General features: G+C 35.9%; 1 protein-coding gene across 1 annotated transcript; it reads left to right on the forward strand.

Annotated features, from left to right (window-relative positions):
* The first annotated feature begins 496 nt into the window (after positions 1–496).
* Positions 497–10888, forward strand: LOC112057441 (putative inorganic phosphate cotransporter). Its single transcript, XM_052885608.1, has 10 exons — positions 497–654; positions 2257–2531; positions 2972–3157; positions 3488–3626; positions 7686–7903; positions 8251–8400; positions 8611–8743; positions 9089–9210; positions 9922–10041; positions 10486–10888. The coding sequence occupies exons 1-10, from the start codon at positions 564–566 to the stop codon at positions 10681–10683; spliced, it is 1632 nt and encodes a 543-aa protein (XP_052741568.1). The 5' UTR covers positions 497–563; the 3' UTR covers positions 10684–10888.
* The last annotated feature ends 7662 nt before the right edge of the window (positions 10889–18550 follow it).

Genomic DNA, 18550 nt, shown 5'->3' on the forward strand with positions numbered 1-18550 from the left:
TACTAGCCGAGTCAAGCATAAAATACTAAGCTTCTTATGAGGTATGTACGCAGTATATAATTTTCCTTGTACTCAAAAATAATCTGTCTTTCTACTGTTATTATATACGAGTGTGTGTACATCAGTGTTATGTTCGGTTACAAATTTGAAATTAATATTTTTTTAACTACCTCAGCTTTAGCCAAACTAAATTTACCAGTTAAAATTTGGTCAAACTAAACGATTTATCATTTAGGTACGTTGCCACTGTAGACCAATTCAAAGGACGGCTACTTTTTTGAATGAATCGTTACATTGCATCCAATGAAATCGCAAATTAAGTACATCAGATATAAAAAATAATTGTAATTCTTTATTTTGACCAAATCTGACAATTAAATAACCTATACCGCAGTAAAGCTTCTACGCTACCTTACAATCTTCAACAAATATTGATACTGATAACATAATTATATATTTTTGATAGATGCTGCGGCACTTGAGTCAGTCAGTGATAATGGTAAACAAGTCCTTCGAGACAATTGGAATTCAAAACCAAATTATTTTTATTATCAAAAAAGTTTATGATGGTGAGTGATCACGCAGACAACCATGACGCTGAAAACGGAAAGACTGTGCAACTCAACGTTATAGAAGAGAGCGACGATTTTAAAGGTACCTACTGATCCCTTTTTATTCATTCCAATCGAACCTGGACCTTTCTTTTATAATCGAAAACATTACCTTTTATGGCGCAATTAGTAATGCTGTGGTTTTTCAAAAGAGTGGTCCTGGGTTCGATTCCCAACTTGGGTCCGTTTTTAATTTTATATGAGACGAATATCTGAGTATTCCATGGATTCATCGTGTGGCAGAGAGAAATTTCCCGAGCAGAGGCTTGGGCTTGTGACCGATCGGTGTAAAATTGACTGGTAAGGATATCTTTGACTATTAACTAACACATGCCTGCTCCGCAATTAGTAAATTCATAATAAAAAAAATTCAACCGACTTCCAACTCAAAAAATAACTTTAACTAAAAAGCAAAAAATAATATCCTACCTATGTGCTACCTTCTGATCAGTTTGAAGGCGGTGCCAAGCCAGTGATGTTTGAATTAAACACGTTTTAACTACAAAATTTCTGTTTAATTAAAACACGACACTGGCCTTCAAACTGATCAGAATGTAGCACATAGGTAGGATGTTATTTTTTGCTTTTTAAAGTTATTTTTTGAGTTGGAAGTCGGTTGAATTTTTTTTATTAAAATTTTTATTTTTTTATTTTTAGTGTTAGCATACCTACTGCGTGTGTACAGTCACAACCTATCTAAGTGGAAAGTTCTTATCAATACAAAATTATCAAGTCCAAACACATGGTAGCTACTGTGAGCCGTTGAGGAGTTCTCTTCACTGTGCTTCGTCTTCATTACCAGACCCTTAATACAGTCGCAATCCATCTAGGTGGAAAGTTCTCATCAATACAAATTTATCAAGTCCAAACACAAGGTAGCTACTGTGAACCGTCGAGGAGTTCTCTTCACTGTCCCTCGTCTTCATCACCAGACCCTTAATACAGTCACAACCCATATAGGTGGAAAGTACTCATCAATACAAATTAATCAAGCTCAAACAAAAGGTGACTGCTGTAAATCCTTGACGAGTTCCATCGTCTGTGTTTCGGCTCCATCATCAGACCAACTTCAAACCTTCATAAAGTTGTAGTGGTTTAAAATACCTTAAGGAAACACTAACAAACGCACTAGCCGTCTCTACAACTTTCAAAAGTTCCCCTCAATTTCTCCAGGATGCCATCATCAGATCCTGACATGAAAAAAATGGGACCACCCTGGAAGTAAACCCTTCAAAACAAAAAAAGATTTTCAAAATCGGTCCACAATTGACGGAATTATCGCTGGACATACATAAAAAAAAAAACATACATACAGCCGAACGTAGAACCTCCTCCTTTATGGAAGTCGGTTAATAAAATATAGTGGTAAAACTTTGAACTTCTTAGTTAGTCCACTATAATATAGACTGCATCTAGGTCAGATCGCAGTGAAGGGCTATTTTGTTATTGAATAAATGAAAAAATGAAGTTACGAGTATAAATCAGGACAGGGTATGGTAAATGTTAATGCATTCTAAAAGGATTCTTTTAACCTACACCGAGGTACCTGGGATGCCTAGGTTCTCAAGATGTTTCCTCTATCACAAGATGGTACAATCCCTGATACTGCTACCTGCTGGGTTTTATTAGTAATTATTTGAATTAGTTTCAGGTTGGGGACATCGGCACCAGCAATGCCTTATTCTCTTCTTTTGTCTACTCACCGCGCTCAGCATGCGGTCTTGCATGGGCGTGGCGCTAGTGGACATGGTGAACAATACCACGATACCTTTAGCTGATACAGTAGCTTCCCTTAACAATACTCATGTGGGGTTGCTACATAATGAGAATAGAAGTGCCCTTAACGATTCTTTGAGTGGAGAAAATAAAACTAGAAGTTACGTTGAAGCTGGTCTACATGCCCTTCTTTTCATACCCCCGGTAATTATGTAAACCTTTTTTGTTAATTTTTAATTACTTTCATAGAATATCCAACAAATTATCATCATCATTATTATCAACATAAATTAACGACCGCCTCCCTCCTTATAAGAAAGAGGGATATGGATGGAAGATGGAGTTAAAACCCACCACGCTGCTCGACGACAGGTTTGGGTAATTGTGTGGGTAAAATGGGTTGGATAATGTTAAACTTGACCACTATCAGATTTTAATGATAATGACCGAGACCGACTGCTTTAATTATATGCTCGCCGACACACGTGAGTATAACACCACTTAGTTCCCAACTTCCGGCTGATATAATTTAAAGGAAAACTTCTCAGAACATAAAAAAGCTCAGTGTATCATAGCCAGGACTCAAACTCATGACTTAGTGAGTGATGCCGAGGCACGGCAATTTGTAACAGTTATTTTTTTAGTACCCCAAATTCCAATGGACTAAAAAGATTCAGGACGTAGTGACGTCCTCGTTCTTCTGGGGCTACATGCTGCTGCAGATACCGGGGGGTCAGCTGGCGCACCGCTTCGGGGCCCGATACCTACTGACCGGCGCTCTACTGATCAACGCCGTCATGTGCTTCAGCGTGCCCTGGGCTGCGTATTATGTGAGTGGTACCTTTTTATTTTAATTATATTAATAACTGACTGGGATAGAGTGTGGCTACTGAAAGTAGATACTAAAAGAACCCGGTAAATACTAAAAACGCAAGTACTTGTATCAAATTAAATTATTCTAATATATGCACTATAATTTTGGGAATAGCCTACGATTTTTTTTTAAATTCTCTGGGCGATTTCAGCCTCTTTCAGTTCTAGTTTCTATAGTCAAACTATATGAGTAAGAAGTGCTTTCCCCGAATGTAGTTTTATCAAAAGGAGAACCTTGCTACTATTGATGATATTAGGCATTCCTTAAGCTTTTTTTGCTTTCATAGGGCGGTTGGATATTCCTAGCGATAGTCAGAATGGTGCAAGGCTTGACGCAAGCGTGCTTGTTGCCAGGAGTTCATACGATATTGGCTAAATGGGCGCCCTTGGAAGAGAGAGGTCGGCTGGCTGGATGGGCTTACGGAGGTTAGTGGCAATATATTTTTTTTTTACTAGCTCGAAACTTATTTCTCTAGCTCTAGTGCAAAACTTTACCACTAATAAATGCCAGTAAAAACAAAAGTTGTAAAAATATACCAATTCTCGCAACTGGATTCATCTACCGTAAAAAGTTGTGAGATCCATCTAATACCGTGTCAGATACTTCATTCAGTCTGTACATAAGGGACTTTCTGTTATTATGAAAGTAGCTAACCCAACAAAGTCTTCTAGTGACCATATCACTTTGTAATACAATGATTTTGACTAAAACGAAGAAACTTCCATGTCCGTCAAAGGATAATATTACAAAGGGATATTTTTACTGTTAGAATTTGCTATACGGCTATTTGTTACATAGTTGTTATTTTATACATTATATTGAAACTTATATTTTCACATCGACTGTACCGGATCGATCCTGTACTGTGTGCGAAGGTCTTTATTTTGGATACAATTAATATTATTTTGCTCGTTCAAGGCTAACGCTAAATATTTCCTAGATATTATCGCACTAAACAAAGACAACTACTTTGTTGATACAAAGATTCATAATATATTATATTTATTATCAAACACAGATATTAATCTTTCAGATTTATTTATGACAGGTTGTGTTAATTGGATCAAAAAATCCTTCATCATCTTTAGAATATCATTACTAGCGTAATCTCTCTCTTCGTCTGCGAGTAAATTATAGCAAACTTTCATTACACGAGTATTTGACTATTTTTTGAAGATAAAAAGAGTAGATAACTAATAATAACATCGTGGGTGCGATATCCCACTATGCATATTTTTATTATTATTTATGGTATAAGGCAGCGTTTTCGACGAAAGCCCCTAAGCGGATTGTCTCTTCCTGACAATTCCACCAATTATCTTTAAGTGATAATCGATAAATTATTACCATACTGAAAAATCTTAATACATTATAACCAATAACCATCTTCATATATTTATTATCTATTAGTACCAATCGCATAAAAATCCATTCAGTAGTTTATAGTCATTTTCATAGTACAATTTGAGTTTATCTCAAACAGACAGACTGAAGCGGCGGATCTTATTAAGTATATAGATGCTACGTATTGCGTATATTAATACTGATCATAGGACAAATAGCGCAACTGTTCTGCTAACTAATATTTGGTTCGCGCAAACAATATTGTTATCAGCAGTGCGGAGTCCTTGTTGTTTTCTTGAGCTTTAAGACATCATTCACATCACGCTGGTGTGATTCGGATGCAAACATTTTTATAAACTATGTAGATTTGCTGCAGTGGTGCTGCTATAATTATATAGTTAACATAAATATTCTAAAATAAACAAACAAAATAATTGTTACAATAATATTTTATCAAGACAGTTTTATGAAACTAAACTCGCCATGAGCTGTGATAGCCCAGTGGATATGACCTCTGCCTCCGATTCCGGAGGGTGTGGGTTCGAATCCGGTCCGGGGCATGCACCTCCAACTTTTCAGTTGTGTGCATTTTAAGAAATTAAATATCACGTGTCTCAATCGGTGAAGGAAAACATCGTGAGGAAACCTGCATACCAGAGAATTATCTTAACTCTCTGCGTGTGTGAAGTCTGCCAATCCGCATTGGGCCAGCGTGGTGGACTACTGGCCTAACCCCTCTCATTCTGAGAGGAGACTCGAGCTCAGCAGTGAGCCGAATATGGGTTGATGCCGTAAACTCGCCATTACCGAACACAATAAGCAATTTCTTTTTTTACTACGCTCTTTTATCTATAGGCTCGGCACTCGGGCCTGGACTCTTGGTAAACTAGAGAGACTGTTGGTTTGGCTACTATATAAAATAATAATTACGTTTGAGTAGCCGCTCTGAAGCTGCTTTCCAAATCCGCTCATAGGCATCGGTGACTGAGGCAGACAGAAAAGACTTACTTTTGACGGCCTCCGTGGCGTAGTGGTATGCGCGGTGGATTTACACGACGGAAGTCTTGGGTTCGATCCCCGGCTGGACCGATTGAGGTTTTCTTAATTGGTCCAGGTCTGGCTATTGGAAGGCTTCGGCGTCGATGTCGCGTAGAAACCGAAAGAGGTGTGGATTTTCATCCTCCTCCTAACAAGTTACCCCGCTTCCGTCTAAAATTGCATCATCACTTACCATCAGTAGACCGTAGTCAAGGGCTAACCTGCAAATAATAAAAAAAATAAAAAAAACTTCGCATTTTTACTATTAGTGTATATTTAAGAATAATAAACTATTAACAATATAAGTGGAGCGCACTTTATGCGCTACAGCAGAGTCGGTGCACAATAAGTTTGATCATTAGGATAGCAGTTTAGAAGAACATTACCTCTTAGAGATTAACAGCGAAATAAAAAAGTTTTATTACGATTGTAGTGTGAAAGTAATCTAATGACGCTATTTTGTTCATCTGCTGCTATATTGTATTTGATTCGTATGAAAATAATATCTTCGTTTCGAGATTTAATTAAGTTCTTAACGTGACGAATTTTCCTTTTTGTTCATAATCTCTCAATATTGGCACAGCTGATCCTACTCACAACAAATATTATATTATTAAACACAGACGTAGCGAGATACACAACTCTGTATTCATAAATATGTGCATGGGAGTGTTACAGCCAAGTTTAGAAAAGAAAATTGCCATTAATATATTTAGAAGAACCTGCGCCATATATTATGTACAAAACAATTAAATACTTTAAAACTGGATATGTAATTTACACTTGAAACCTGGAATCTTAAATATATCTTGATTTATAGAGGTTTAAAAAAACCATTTTTATCACGCTACTTCTCACCTTATTCTACATCGATTTTAACTTGACCGTGAATTAGGTCTACGCGTAGATGGTTTATATTAAAATATCACTCATTATCATTATTTTATATACGAATAATATAATAAGTTAGTATGAAATAAAACTGATTTCATTCATATAACTCAACAAAAATTAATATTTTTTTGGTTAAACATCAGTTGTCTGAACAACTCAATCGGGGAGAACTTGGACCATTTTTCACTTCCACAAAGTTCCGTACTCATTTTCTTTGAGAAATTATTATTTGTTTTGCTTTTATTTAGAAAATGTAGTATTTGTTTATATCTATCTTTTGATGTAGATGCTCAGTACTTTAACGCTATGAAGTAATAATAATCTTCGCTTGGCAGGATTAGTAAATATTTGCAGGAAAGGAGAGCAGTACAAATTGAATGTTACAGGATGTCCCGTGATTAATGTACAAAACTTAAATTTATTTTTATTGATGAAGAATCTTTGGTGCAATATTTATTTTTCTTTCATTAAGACGACCCGATTTAAAAAATTGTCCTGTAAAAAATGTACGGAACAGAAGTGTACTAATAACATAAAAATCTGTACCTATACCTGTACTTGGCTTCTAAATTGATATAAAACTTGTGTCTACTTTTTGCATTTTCAAAGTTGCTGGTAAAAATGTATGGGAGGTGCGATATTTTCAAGTTACAAGTACAATAACTTGGTCACTAACAACTAAACTAAGAGTTTTTCAAAACCATTTAAATTAGTTTTAGATAATTAAGTGGTGTATCTACCATTTGCGTTTTATCCATTAATTTTGGGACACCCTGTACTCGTATAATATAGCTGTCAGAAAAAATGTTAAATGTACATAATATCGTCTCGTTTATATGTAGGTACATTTTACTTGTTTTATAACATTTAAATATAGCAAACACAGGAATAAAAAAAAATCAAACTTTAAAGAGAAAAGTATATTTTAAAATGTTTGATTTTTACAAATAAATTATTATTATATTGTATAATGTAATGTGTGGTATTGCTTGATATTAAATAAATAAATAAATAAATAAATAAATGTTCGTAAGTCTTCAAAACCGAAAAAGTCAGGGGTATATTAATCATGAATTTCTTGATATTTTTTCTATTTACCCCCAAAAAATATAGCGCACTACATACTGAAAGAAAGTGTTAAACGTCGCTTTTTACAAACTACTTTTCTACTTCATGTACAGTGTTCTACTTTTCATGTGGTATTTCAGGTTCAGTCCTCGGTGCAGTGCTAGGACTGACGATAACTGGGTTCATCGCCGCGTCGCCGCTGGGCTGGCCCGGTATATTCCGCTTCTACGGCATCGTCTCGGCCGTCGTCGGCAGTGTGATGTGGATCTTCGGGGCCGACACTCCCGCGCAACACAAACGCATATCCGCAGCTGAGAAGCGATATATTGAGGAGAGGATAGGCGTGAGCAAAGGGAAGGTAGGGGACTGATGTTTTTAAAGTTATCGCGCACACCACGTATACCTACTCTCAAAAGGGACTAATAACTCCTTAATACGAGTATTGGTAATTTATTTTCGCAACATGTTCGTAAATTGTAAATTTCTAGATAATACAAGCTTCTTTTAAACCCTTCTCTTCAAAACCAAAGTATTTGTAACCGTTAGAAAAAATTAAATTTATTTAAAATAATTCAAAGCGATTCAATATGTTTTCGACTATTATAATGTCAAACACTAAAAAACCTTTTCGAAAATAAAATATTAGAACATTTCGTAAAATAAATTTAAAAAAATACGACGAAATTGTTTCTCTGCTGATTACAGAAACGCTCAATCCCCTGGTCTAAGATCATCCAGTCCCGTGGCGTGTGGGCCATCGTGGCCGCCCACGTGGGCTCGGCATGGGGGCAGCTCACCTTCTACACCGAAGTGCCGGCCTTCATGGACAAAGTCATGGGCGTCAATATAAAAGCAGTAAGTGTTATTCTCTTCACAACGATATTGTGCTATGTTTCATGACATCTTCATGAACATGATATCGAGAAAGAATTTTTCAACCCGCGTGGTGGACCATTGGCCTAACCCTCTTATTTTGAGGGGAAACTTGTGCTCAGTAGAGTAACAGTAGACCGAACATAGGTTATTAATATTGATGATGAACATGTAAATATGTTTATTTTACAGAACGGAGTACTAACGGCGTTGCCCTACCTCCTGATGTGGTTCGCGAACTTCTTCTACACCTGGTTCTCTGACATGCTGATAGTGAAGAAAATCCTCAATGTGGCCCGCACGAGGAAATTGGCTAACTCTTTTGGTAAATATAGCTTCAGACTTTCAGCTTGCATCAGAAAATGATTTTCAAACATCTTTGGTTCATTATTACCAGTAGTATTAGGATCTTACCAAATTTGGCGATGCAGGAAAACAACATCCAAGGTCAGTATACAAAGGTTTTTTCTTGCTACTTCTTCTACACTTTCTGAGGGAGATTGTATAATACATCATAATTATCAAAACACGTTCACAGTCCCAAACAAAGTTATCTGACCACTCTCAAGTCCCTGTAGGTTAACAGAAGATAATTCATAAGAACTGTGAGCCCACGTTAAGCTAACTGGACTGTAAAGATGTCAAGTTATCGGTTGATTATTTAATGCAGGAAGCTTCCTCCCAGCCGTGGGTCTGGTGGTGCTGGCCTACGTGCCCAAGAACATCTACGTGGTGGAAGCGGTGCTCATCGTGCTCTGCGTCTGCAAGGTGGCTTCCAACGTCGGCTTCCATGTAAATACTTTTCTAAATATTTTTAGAGCTCCGAACGTAAGTACGCACAAAAACGAAATCCTTGTGAGATCACTCGTGTGACAGACGGGCGTCAGTCATTTTTTTCCGAATCTATTGGACCAATTAAATTGAAATTCGGTACACATAAATTTCTGGGATCCAAACGCAGAGAAGTAGAATTACAAGAAAAAATATATTCAGGCAGCACTTATGGGGGCCAACTGAATCGTGTGATACATCAAACAAGAAATCGTGTGATACATCTTCACGTGAGTTCAACTCGCACTTGACCGGTTTCTTTTTGTTATTTTCGTTATTTGTTTGTTCGGAAATTCGTTAAAGGCGTTGCCCTGCTTGACACATCCATCACCCATAAGGAACATGACCAAACAAGACCAAAACTCTAAGCTCCTTAATCTGAGACATAGTTAAGTTTAATATAATTTCTTCAAAAACAGACCAGAACACTGATTGGCGAAAAATATGCATGAGACTTTCTGCTATTCTTCCTCGGATGCGTTCTGTCACAAAGAGTGCTACTTTCGATCTGACATGACGCGAAGTACCCCTCTGTAATATTATTGACGGTCTAACGTGCTGTACGAGGCACAAAGCTGCAACATAACACTCGATATTTCCACGGGAAAGTATGCCGGGTACTTACTAGTCAGCATTGTTAGTGACTTTATTTCATGTTTTACTTGTTTTTAGATAAACCACATCGACATCTCGACCAACTTTTCTGGCACTTTGATCGGCATCAGCAACTTCGCAGCCAACGCGTTCGGCTCCCTCGCTCCGATCGTTGCTGGCTTCATTCTGACCGATGTGGTGAGTAGTCCACTTTATTAGATAGACCAGGCTATTATAGATTTTACCAGGTACAAAGATATAATCCTACTAATATTAAAAACGCGAAAGTTTGTATGAATGTCGCCGGATAACCCCGCAGTTACAAAACTAATTTTAATGAAATTTAAAACAAGAATAGACAATACCCTGAATTAACACACAGGCAATTACTCTTTGTCCCGAAAAATCCATGTTTTCCCGAAATTTGCGACAAAATTATGGCTATGATAGTATGAACGTTTGTTACATAGTCACACCGCAACTACTGAACTGAATTAGCTGAAATTTAGAATCGAGATAAATTATAATCTACATTAACACAAGCTAGTAAGTAAGTATTTTTCCGGGATAAAGTCCCGGAAAAATACTTACTTATTTTTCGCGGGTAAAATAAGTGTTAATCAAAATGTTTTTTATTTGCAGACAAGTGAGTATCTCTGGAGGCAGGTTTTCTTCGTGTCTGCCGCTATGTACACCGTCACAAACCTGGTCTACGTCGCGCTCGGAGAAGGAGAGAAGGCTGACTGGGACAACCTTCCAGATGATGAGAATGAGACAAAAGATGATGATAAAGAAATCGAGCCTATGATTAAGGAAAATCAAACTACTCTCCAACAATAATATTAGCTAGATAGAATGTCTGTTCATTTTATTAATTTAAATTATGGTATTATGTATTTTGTAGGATATTTGCCATATCTTTCAAATATGACTAATATTTTCGTTGCCCTCAAACTAGTCTAGTCTAGTCTAGTGAAGCTATATGGCTTTAGTTATACTAGTTACAACTTTTAGTAATAAGAAAATAATAATCTAGTTTTTCTTTTACACGTCTTTTTATTGACATCAGTATCATCACGATAATTAATGATAATGATGTTGTTAGCAACACTATGTAAGGGTTTAATATATAATAACAGGTTTAATAGAACACAAATTTACTTCGTGAAAATGGCTTAATCGGGAACATATATGGTGACAGTTCGGCACTTGGCGTAAAAGTCTTTGGTTTTACTTAAAAAGCTGTCAAAGTCACACGCACATTATCTATGACACCACAGACGTTCTGTTTTCGGCCCTTTATTGTAAGGCACAGATTACATAATTAATGGCATGTTCGTCGCTAAAAGATGTTTAAAAATTACTTTTAACTCAGTACCTTTAGAACATCTCGTATATAATGAAACCTAATCCATCACCTACTCGTGTCTGTTTACTCTTAGATACAAATATTGAAATTAAATAAAGATTTTTCAAAGAACCAAAAAATGCCTCAAAACTCGTTTGAACTAGATAGATATGAGTTGAATGGAATAAGAAGGCTAAGAATTAGGTACATGAGTTATTGCCAGGTGGATCATGCTACCTGATATTATGAGCGAACTACTCTCGCCTAGATCGACATCTTTGGAATTGGATTTTGGAATAAACCCATTAGTGTTTGATATATGGCTTGAACTGCGAAACTTTAATATAATATTACACTTTATCTAGGAAAGTGGTCCATAAGTTGACCCCATACTCCCAGGGGCCATGGGTTAGGAACTTTTTGGGGTCAAGATGTAAAGGTCTTCTAACTAGGTGAAAATATTTATATATATATATATAAAACTGCCTACCATTGATATCACACTAATATTATAAAGGCGAAAGTTTGTGTGTAAGTTAGTTTGTTCTCTTTTATGCTGCGGCTACGGAAGCGATTTGGCTGAAATTTGGAATAGAAATATATTTTACTCTGGATTAACACATAGGTCACTTTTCATCCCGGAAAAGTCCATTGCTTCCGTGGGATTTGTGAAAAACCGAATTTCACGCGGACGAAGTCGCGGGCGTCCGCTAGATCTATAAAGAACTATAAAGAAGTATGTAAGGTTGTGTATGTTATTGTATGTAGTAATATGAAGACACTGTGTGTGTGAACTAAAGAAAAGTTGACAAAGAAGAAACGTATGGTTAAATTGTAACAAATTAAAACCAGTTTTGCAAAAAAAACCGTTAATCTTTTTAATCCACTCACAGACACATAACATAATATTAAAATGTACCTATTTTGTACACGTTAATAGAGTTTCACAATTTATCATGTCAGGATCTGATGATGGAAACCTAGAGAAATCGAGAGGAACTTTCAAAAATTATATGAATGTCTAGTGTGTTCTTGCCTACATTTTTTAATTGAGTATTTTTAAGTACTACAATTTAATGAAGGTTTGGAATCAATCTGATGATGGAGCCAAAATACAGACGATGGAACTCATCAACGAATTACAGCAACTACTTAGTGTTACGGCTTCATTCATTTGTTTTGAAGGTAAGTTAAGGGATCTCTATTTTTATTGATTTACACATATTATCCATACATTTTAAACTAAAAATGGAAAAATAATAATATTTTAATAAAAAAAATACAACCGACTTCAAAACCTACTATTATTTTTATTATTATTTTTTTATTATAAATGGGTTTTGATGTAAAAGACCTCTCCGTATAACTAAATAATTGAATCATAAAATAGAAAATAGTATGCATTTATTTTCAGCAACCTAATTTTTTTAAAAAAAGAACACTGCAATGCTGTGATTACGTAAAATATACGTAGAACATTGTAAAGTTTTAAAATCTTAGAATGGTATATTCCTAAAAAGCTCAAGTTAAGTTTTGATATTAATTCCCTACTTTTCAGACACCAATTATCTCATTTAAACTTAGCTCAAGAAACCAGCTTCAAGGTCAAAAGTAAAAACATTCCGCCTACTCGTAGGGGCTCCGAATATTTTATTACAGCAAAAAAAGCAAAAACTTTTATGAAGACACTCAAAAATTCCAAAATTAAAAAACTTCGGTCCATCGGATAATTACATCTGTTTAGGTGAGATTCGGGATAGAGCTGATCGCATACCTTGCAACTTGCTAAAGTTTACTATGACTTTTCAGCGAAGATATATCATATTTTTATTAGGAACAACGTAAAAAAACAATTTAATCACAATGCCTGTATCTTGTGCCTATCTTGACTTACTTTGTTTTAAAGGCTTGCGCTTGACAAACAATTTAGGTATATGGGAAAGCAATAATGTGGTTAGGACGCGCTTTTTTTAGGTGGCAAGAAACACAGACGCAGGAAGGGAACTAGATTGAACGTTGAATATTGAAGAATTTGAAACGTTTAGTGCAGGTTGAAAAAACTTTGAAACCTTGTCGGCCTTACTAAGTGCGTGCGGTTAGTGCGACGCAGACAAATGTACGTTCAGTTTTAGTAGTATGGTAGCTAACGGTGGAGTAAAAAGGTTAGTGAATTATAGGTTACAATAAATTATTTCAGACCTCGGAATTTCATTAAAGGCTTTTACCCCTTGGTGGAATTCTGCGGCTTACGTGACGAAATTAGCGGATTTTTGGAAGGTATGCCAGCAGACATGCGTTTGTTGAGGTTTAGAAGAGGATCAAAGTGACTTTAGTACCCCGAATAGTGCGTTCTAAGAAAAAAATGTCTTGTATTATATTCTCAAAATATGAGTAATATTTTGGCGGTAATTTCCATTAGACCATCGCTATATTAAGCTCCCTACTTTAATATTTTTTGCGGGATCACATTGAGATAAATTAAATTTACCTACTTTGAGACTTCTTAGTGGACGCGGTCGGATCAGGTGCGGATCAAAGCATCTATTAATAGACGACTGTCAGCTTTGTTTACCGAGAAATTGGACCACTTCACTACTAGATCCTTATTCTGAGAGGTGTAGATGTCTATACAAAGGCTTTTGGTAAAGGAGCGCTCACATCTATCGTATAATCAGCGACACACTAAGACTAAGAGATCAAAATCAAAATCAAAAATCATTTATTTCAAGTAGGCTCAGTTTACAAGCACTTTTGACACGTCAGTTGACTATTTGTAAAGATTCTACCACCGGTTCGGAAGGCAGGTTCTGCTGAGAAGATACCGGCAAGAAACTCAACAGTTGCTCTTTTGAAAAAGTCATACAGTATTATAATTTACAATTAATAACAATTACTGTTTACATTTCTTATAGTTTTACTTTCTGTGTGAAGGTGGAAGCTGATCCAACGGCCTCCAAGCATCTTTATCATTAAGGAACTCATCAATGTTGTAGTACCCTCGACTAAGTAAATGTTTTTTAACACATTGCTTAAAGCTATGTATTGGCAGGTCCATCACAGTCTTGGGGATCTTATTATAGAAGAGTACACCCAAACCTACAAAAGATTTTTTTACTCTTTGGAGACGATATGCAGAAATAACTAACTTATGCCCGTGTCTAGTAAGACGTGGGTTTAAATCTCCTTTTCGTTTGTACAAATTAATATTTTGTCTTACATATACTATACTGTTATATATATATTGACAGTATACTGTTAGTATACCTATTTCTTTAAACTTTTGACGAAGGGACTCGCGTGATTTTAATTGATATATTGCTCGAATTGCTCTTTTTTGAAGTACAAATATAGATTGTATATCGGCAGCCTTGCCCCACAATAAAATACCGTAAGACATTACGCTGTGAAAGTACGCAAAATAAACAAGCCTAGCTGTATCAACATCAGTAAACTGTCTTATTTTTCTCACGGCAAATGCCGCTGAGCTAAGTTTACCAGACAGTTTTTCTATATGAGCACCCCACTGAAGTTTACAATCCAAGGTCACTCCCAGGAAAACTGTGGAACTCTCCATTTCCAGTGTTTCACCATCGATCATTATAGACTTATCTGATTAGATTGCTATAGCCACACTTATCTTCTCCTACCAAGCTACCTCAGTCTACATAAATAAAATTGTAGATTTCGGTCCAGAGTCCAGATCCAATAATATCCAACTTTGCGGTGTATTTTTTAAATATTTTCCTTGAAATATTATCAATATTATCAATAATGAGAGAAATCATGTCTATAATAGTCAGTCAGTTAGCGTCGTGGCATACCTTCGAAAAACACCGTTAAGAATCAAAATTAAATGGTCTCTAGCGAAGGTTTGCCACGAAGCTATATAATATCCGTTTGTATAATTCTTTTATTATAAATATTATGTTTAGAGCAAAAATTTAAATAAATAAAATAAAATAAACTTGTAAAAGTATATTGTAGTCGTACCTAACAGTTTGGTCACATTTGACGTCAGTTCGAAGGGCACCCTTATGTCTTTGTACAAGTTTCGGACAAGGAGTTTGACTCTTTGTTTAGGATCTTAAAGTTGGGAAGAACTAATCCCTACAAGTAGTTAATCAAAGTGGTTTTGGTTTCGAGTTCCATGACGCTGCGACGGAGACGGGCGGAGGTCATATTTCGCAAAGAGAATATTAAACACGTGAGTAGTATTTTTATCTATTCTGTGCTTTTTGAGCAATTTAGCGTTCAGTTGCGATGTATACTTTTTATTTTTTAAACGTAGTATTAAAACGTAGAAATTTTAAATTTTATCACGTATAATTTTTTGAACTATTTGTTAAATTATAACTTATTTGAAATAACATATTTTGTACTAGCCGCCGCCCCACAGTTTCACCCGCGTAGTAAGTACCTGTTCCCGTGAGAATACGGAGATAAAATATAGCTTATGACACTCATAAATAACGTAGCTTTTTGGCAGTAAGAGAATTTTCAAAATCGATTTCGTAAAACCAGAGATTAGAATTACCCGGTACCCCCTACAATACTACAAACATCACGATCCTGAGCCGCCTGCATCCAGCGAATCCCTGCGACTCGCTGGATGCAACCACCGACACTGCGCTTTGGAGTGCGGGGTCGCCATTCCAGCACCTTGGGACCCCAACGTCCTCTTCGAACTATGTGCCCCACGCATTGCCACTTCAGCTTCGCGACACGAGCTATAGACTGACTTCGGTGACTTTGGTTTTTCTGCGGATCTCCTCATTTCTGATTCGATCACGCAAAGATACAAAGTAATGAATAAATACTCGTACAAACACAATTAACATCAAAATAACTCTAACAGTAAAAACACTTTACATTGTAAAGATGTCTATTGTACTGGTGACAAAAAGTGTAGCAAAATAAATGACAATTGTTACAAAGTCGGTATTGTATATTGTTGGGTTGACATCACGGTTCATCGTGAAGCTATTTGTTTGAAGAGACAAAAATGTATGAATGATGGATGGATGACACTCATCATCATTACAATATTTATCCGAATTAAAAATCCAGCATAGTTAGAAGATTAAAAATTGTTTTTTTTAATAAATAACTTTGAAAAATAAAATATATTAATAATAATAGCCTGTTTGCATAGCCTTCCTCCTCCCGTGAAATCTTTATGTTATTCAAGTCTTTAAGGTCTAGTTCACCACGTTGCTCCGATTCAGGTTGACGCGATTGGAGATAATGGTAACGATCACAATCAGATGAAAATGATAATGACCCATGAATATCCGGTTTGCTACAGAGCAATTGAGCATACCTTGGAAGAACAAAAAGCCTTACAAATATTTGGACGTGGACTGGATTTGAATCGTTAGTCACTTAGGTTTACCACTGATCCATCGATTCAGTAAAACACATTAACTGATTTGTTTTTTGATTTTTATATTCTAATAAAACAAAAAATAACCACCTTCTCTTTTAGTTCTGAAGAAACAAAGTTGTAAGTATTCGAAAAAAATATAGCATTTTTTTTAGAAAAGTCTTAGAGAAGTTCCTAACGATAGTTTTAGCCAACTTCGGGTCAATGGTACTCAGTGCAAAAGACGGAAGGGTGGCTCGGGATTTAGATACAACTTTAGTCCTTTGAAGGACTTTAAGCAAGTCAAGAGAAAAGTAGGTTTTTCTGTACAGTAACAAAATTATAGATATTATTCTCGCATTACCACACTGCGCCGTATAAAAAGTCATAGCAATGTAGATTATTATCTAAATAATAATTTCAAATTATCACAATTTAAAAGATACAGAAAGTATCCTAATGACAGCATGTCTGTCTGTAACCCTTAATAAGAAAGGGTGTTGTATGTTGATACATAATGTACTGAGTGTGGTCGATATGTTGTTGTATACCACTATTTATTTCAGAAATTATAATAGATAACTTATAAAATATATAGCAGGCGTCCCGCGGTTTCACTGGCGTAATTCATGTACCCGTGGGAATTCGAAGATAAAATTATAGATTTTGTTAATTGTTGGTGAAAATGAACGCTTATTAACGGTGAAAGAATTTTTAAATTCTTTTTGAGTGAAATCATTATATATATATTATATACATATAAATATTAGTTAAGATAAAACCGACTTCGGTAAAAAAGTCTTGATACACAGTCAATGTAGGTCCAGTTCATTACAATGTAGTATCGCAACTTTGAAATTTAGCAAAGGTATTTGTTGTTCAATAACAACTCAACGGCTGAACGGTTACTGTATGAAATTCTGCTCAAAGAACAATCATAATCTGGTATGACAAAGTAGCTACTTTTATCCTGCTATTCCCTCAGGAATCGGCTGATATACACGATGAAATTCCAGACCTCAGCTAGTATTGAAAAAACTAGTCAAGTTCGAGTAGCCCACCGAAGTCGAAGGTTGGTTCTCAACGGGGTTATCCTGTAAGGGATCCATTTTTCCTTTTGAGGTACCGAACCCTAAAAATAGATCTGTTGATCAAGAAGTGATAATTCAATTTTACATTTTGTTTGTAGATTTACGATACGATCAATCTCAGTAGAGGATAAAAGGCGGATAAATGATAAACCTCGGTGAAGAGCCGAAGAGATGGCGGATGATAAGGAAAATGCACTGAATACCTACAGGTAATGTTGTTTGGAAAATACAGTTTCATTTTAAGTAACCTCATTCTGAGCTCTCCGGAATACCATTTGATTTGCGCATATACCTACTTTATTTTTATGTTGCTTTTTGTAGTGGGAGCTCTGATTCAAAGCATTTTAAGTTTTAAATTATTTATATCACAATAGAAAAACAATGATACCTCAGACCAATAGCTAGACACTATCTCGATCGCATCAGCTTTCAAACGGAAAAACCACATCATAATGGGTCAGTCAATTAAAATACGATGACAAGTACGACGCTACAGATACATATACACAAAAATACGTTAATTATAAAACCGCACTTTTTATATTCGAGTTAAGCAGACTAACTATTCATTTGAATATTCACTACTATTTTCTGATACCTAAATTCGTCATCTGAAAACGAAAGCTATGGGAGTTTGCCTAATTAAGTTAATTATTAACTCCTTTGGTGTGGAAGACTTCCGCTTTGTTACTAGGCCTTCAACCTGAGTTCATACTACAATGAACCACAAACGGATAATCTGATCTGTAATGGACCGAGAGCCTGCGATGGGTGGACCTACCTCATTTTATGAAACCTGAAATTATCAGTTACTACCGTAACTAGGTACGGTGGTCAAATATAGAGTTTAGACTGTGGTAGCTTTGGGAGGTAGTAGGTTTGAAGGGGCCAGATCCTCAAGCGTCT

The sequence above is a fragment of the Bicyclus anynana genome, chromosome 14 (assembly GCF_947172395.1).
Source record: "Bicyclus anynana chromosome 14, ilBicAnyn1.1, whole genome shotgun sequence".
Taxonomy (NCBI): Eukaryota; Metazoa; Arthropoda; class Insecta; order Lepidoptera; family Nymphalidae; genus Bicyclus; species Bicyclus anynana.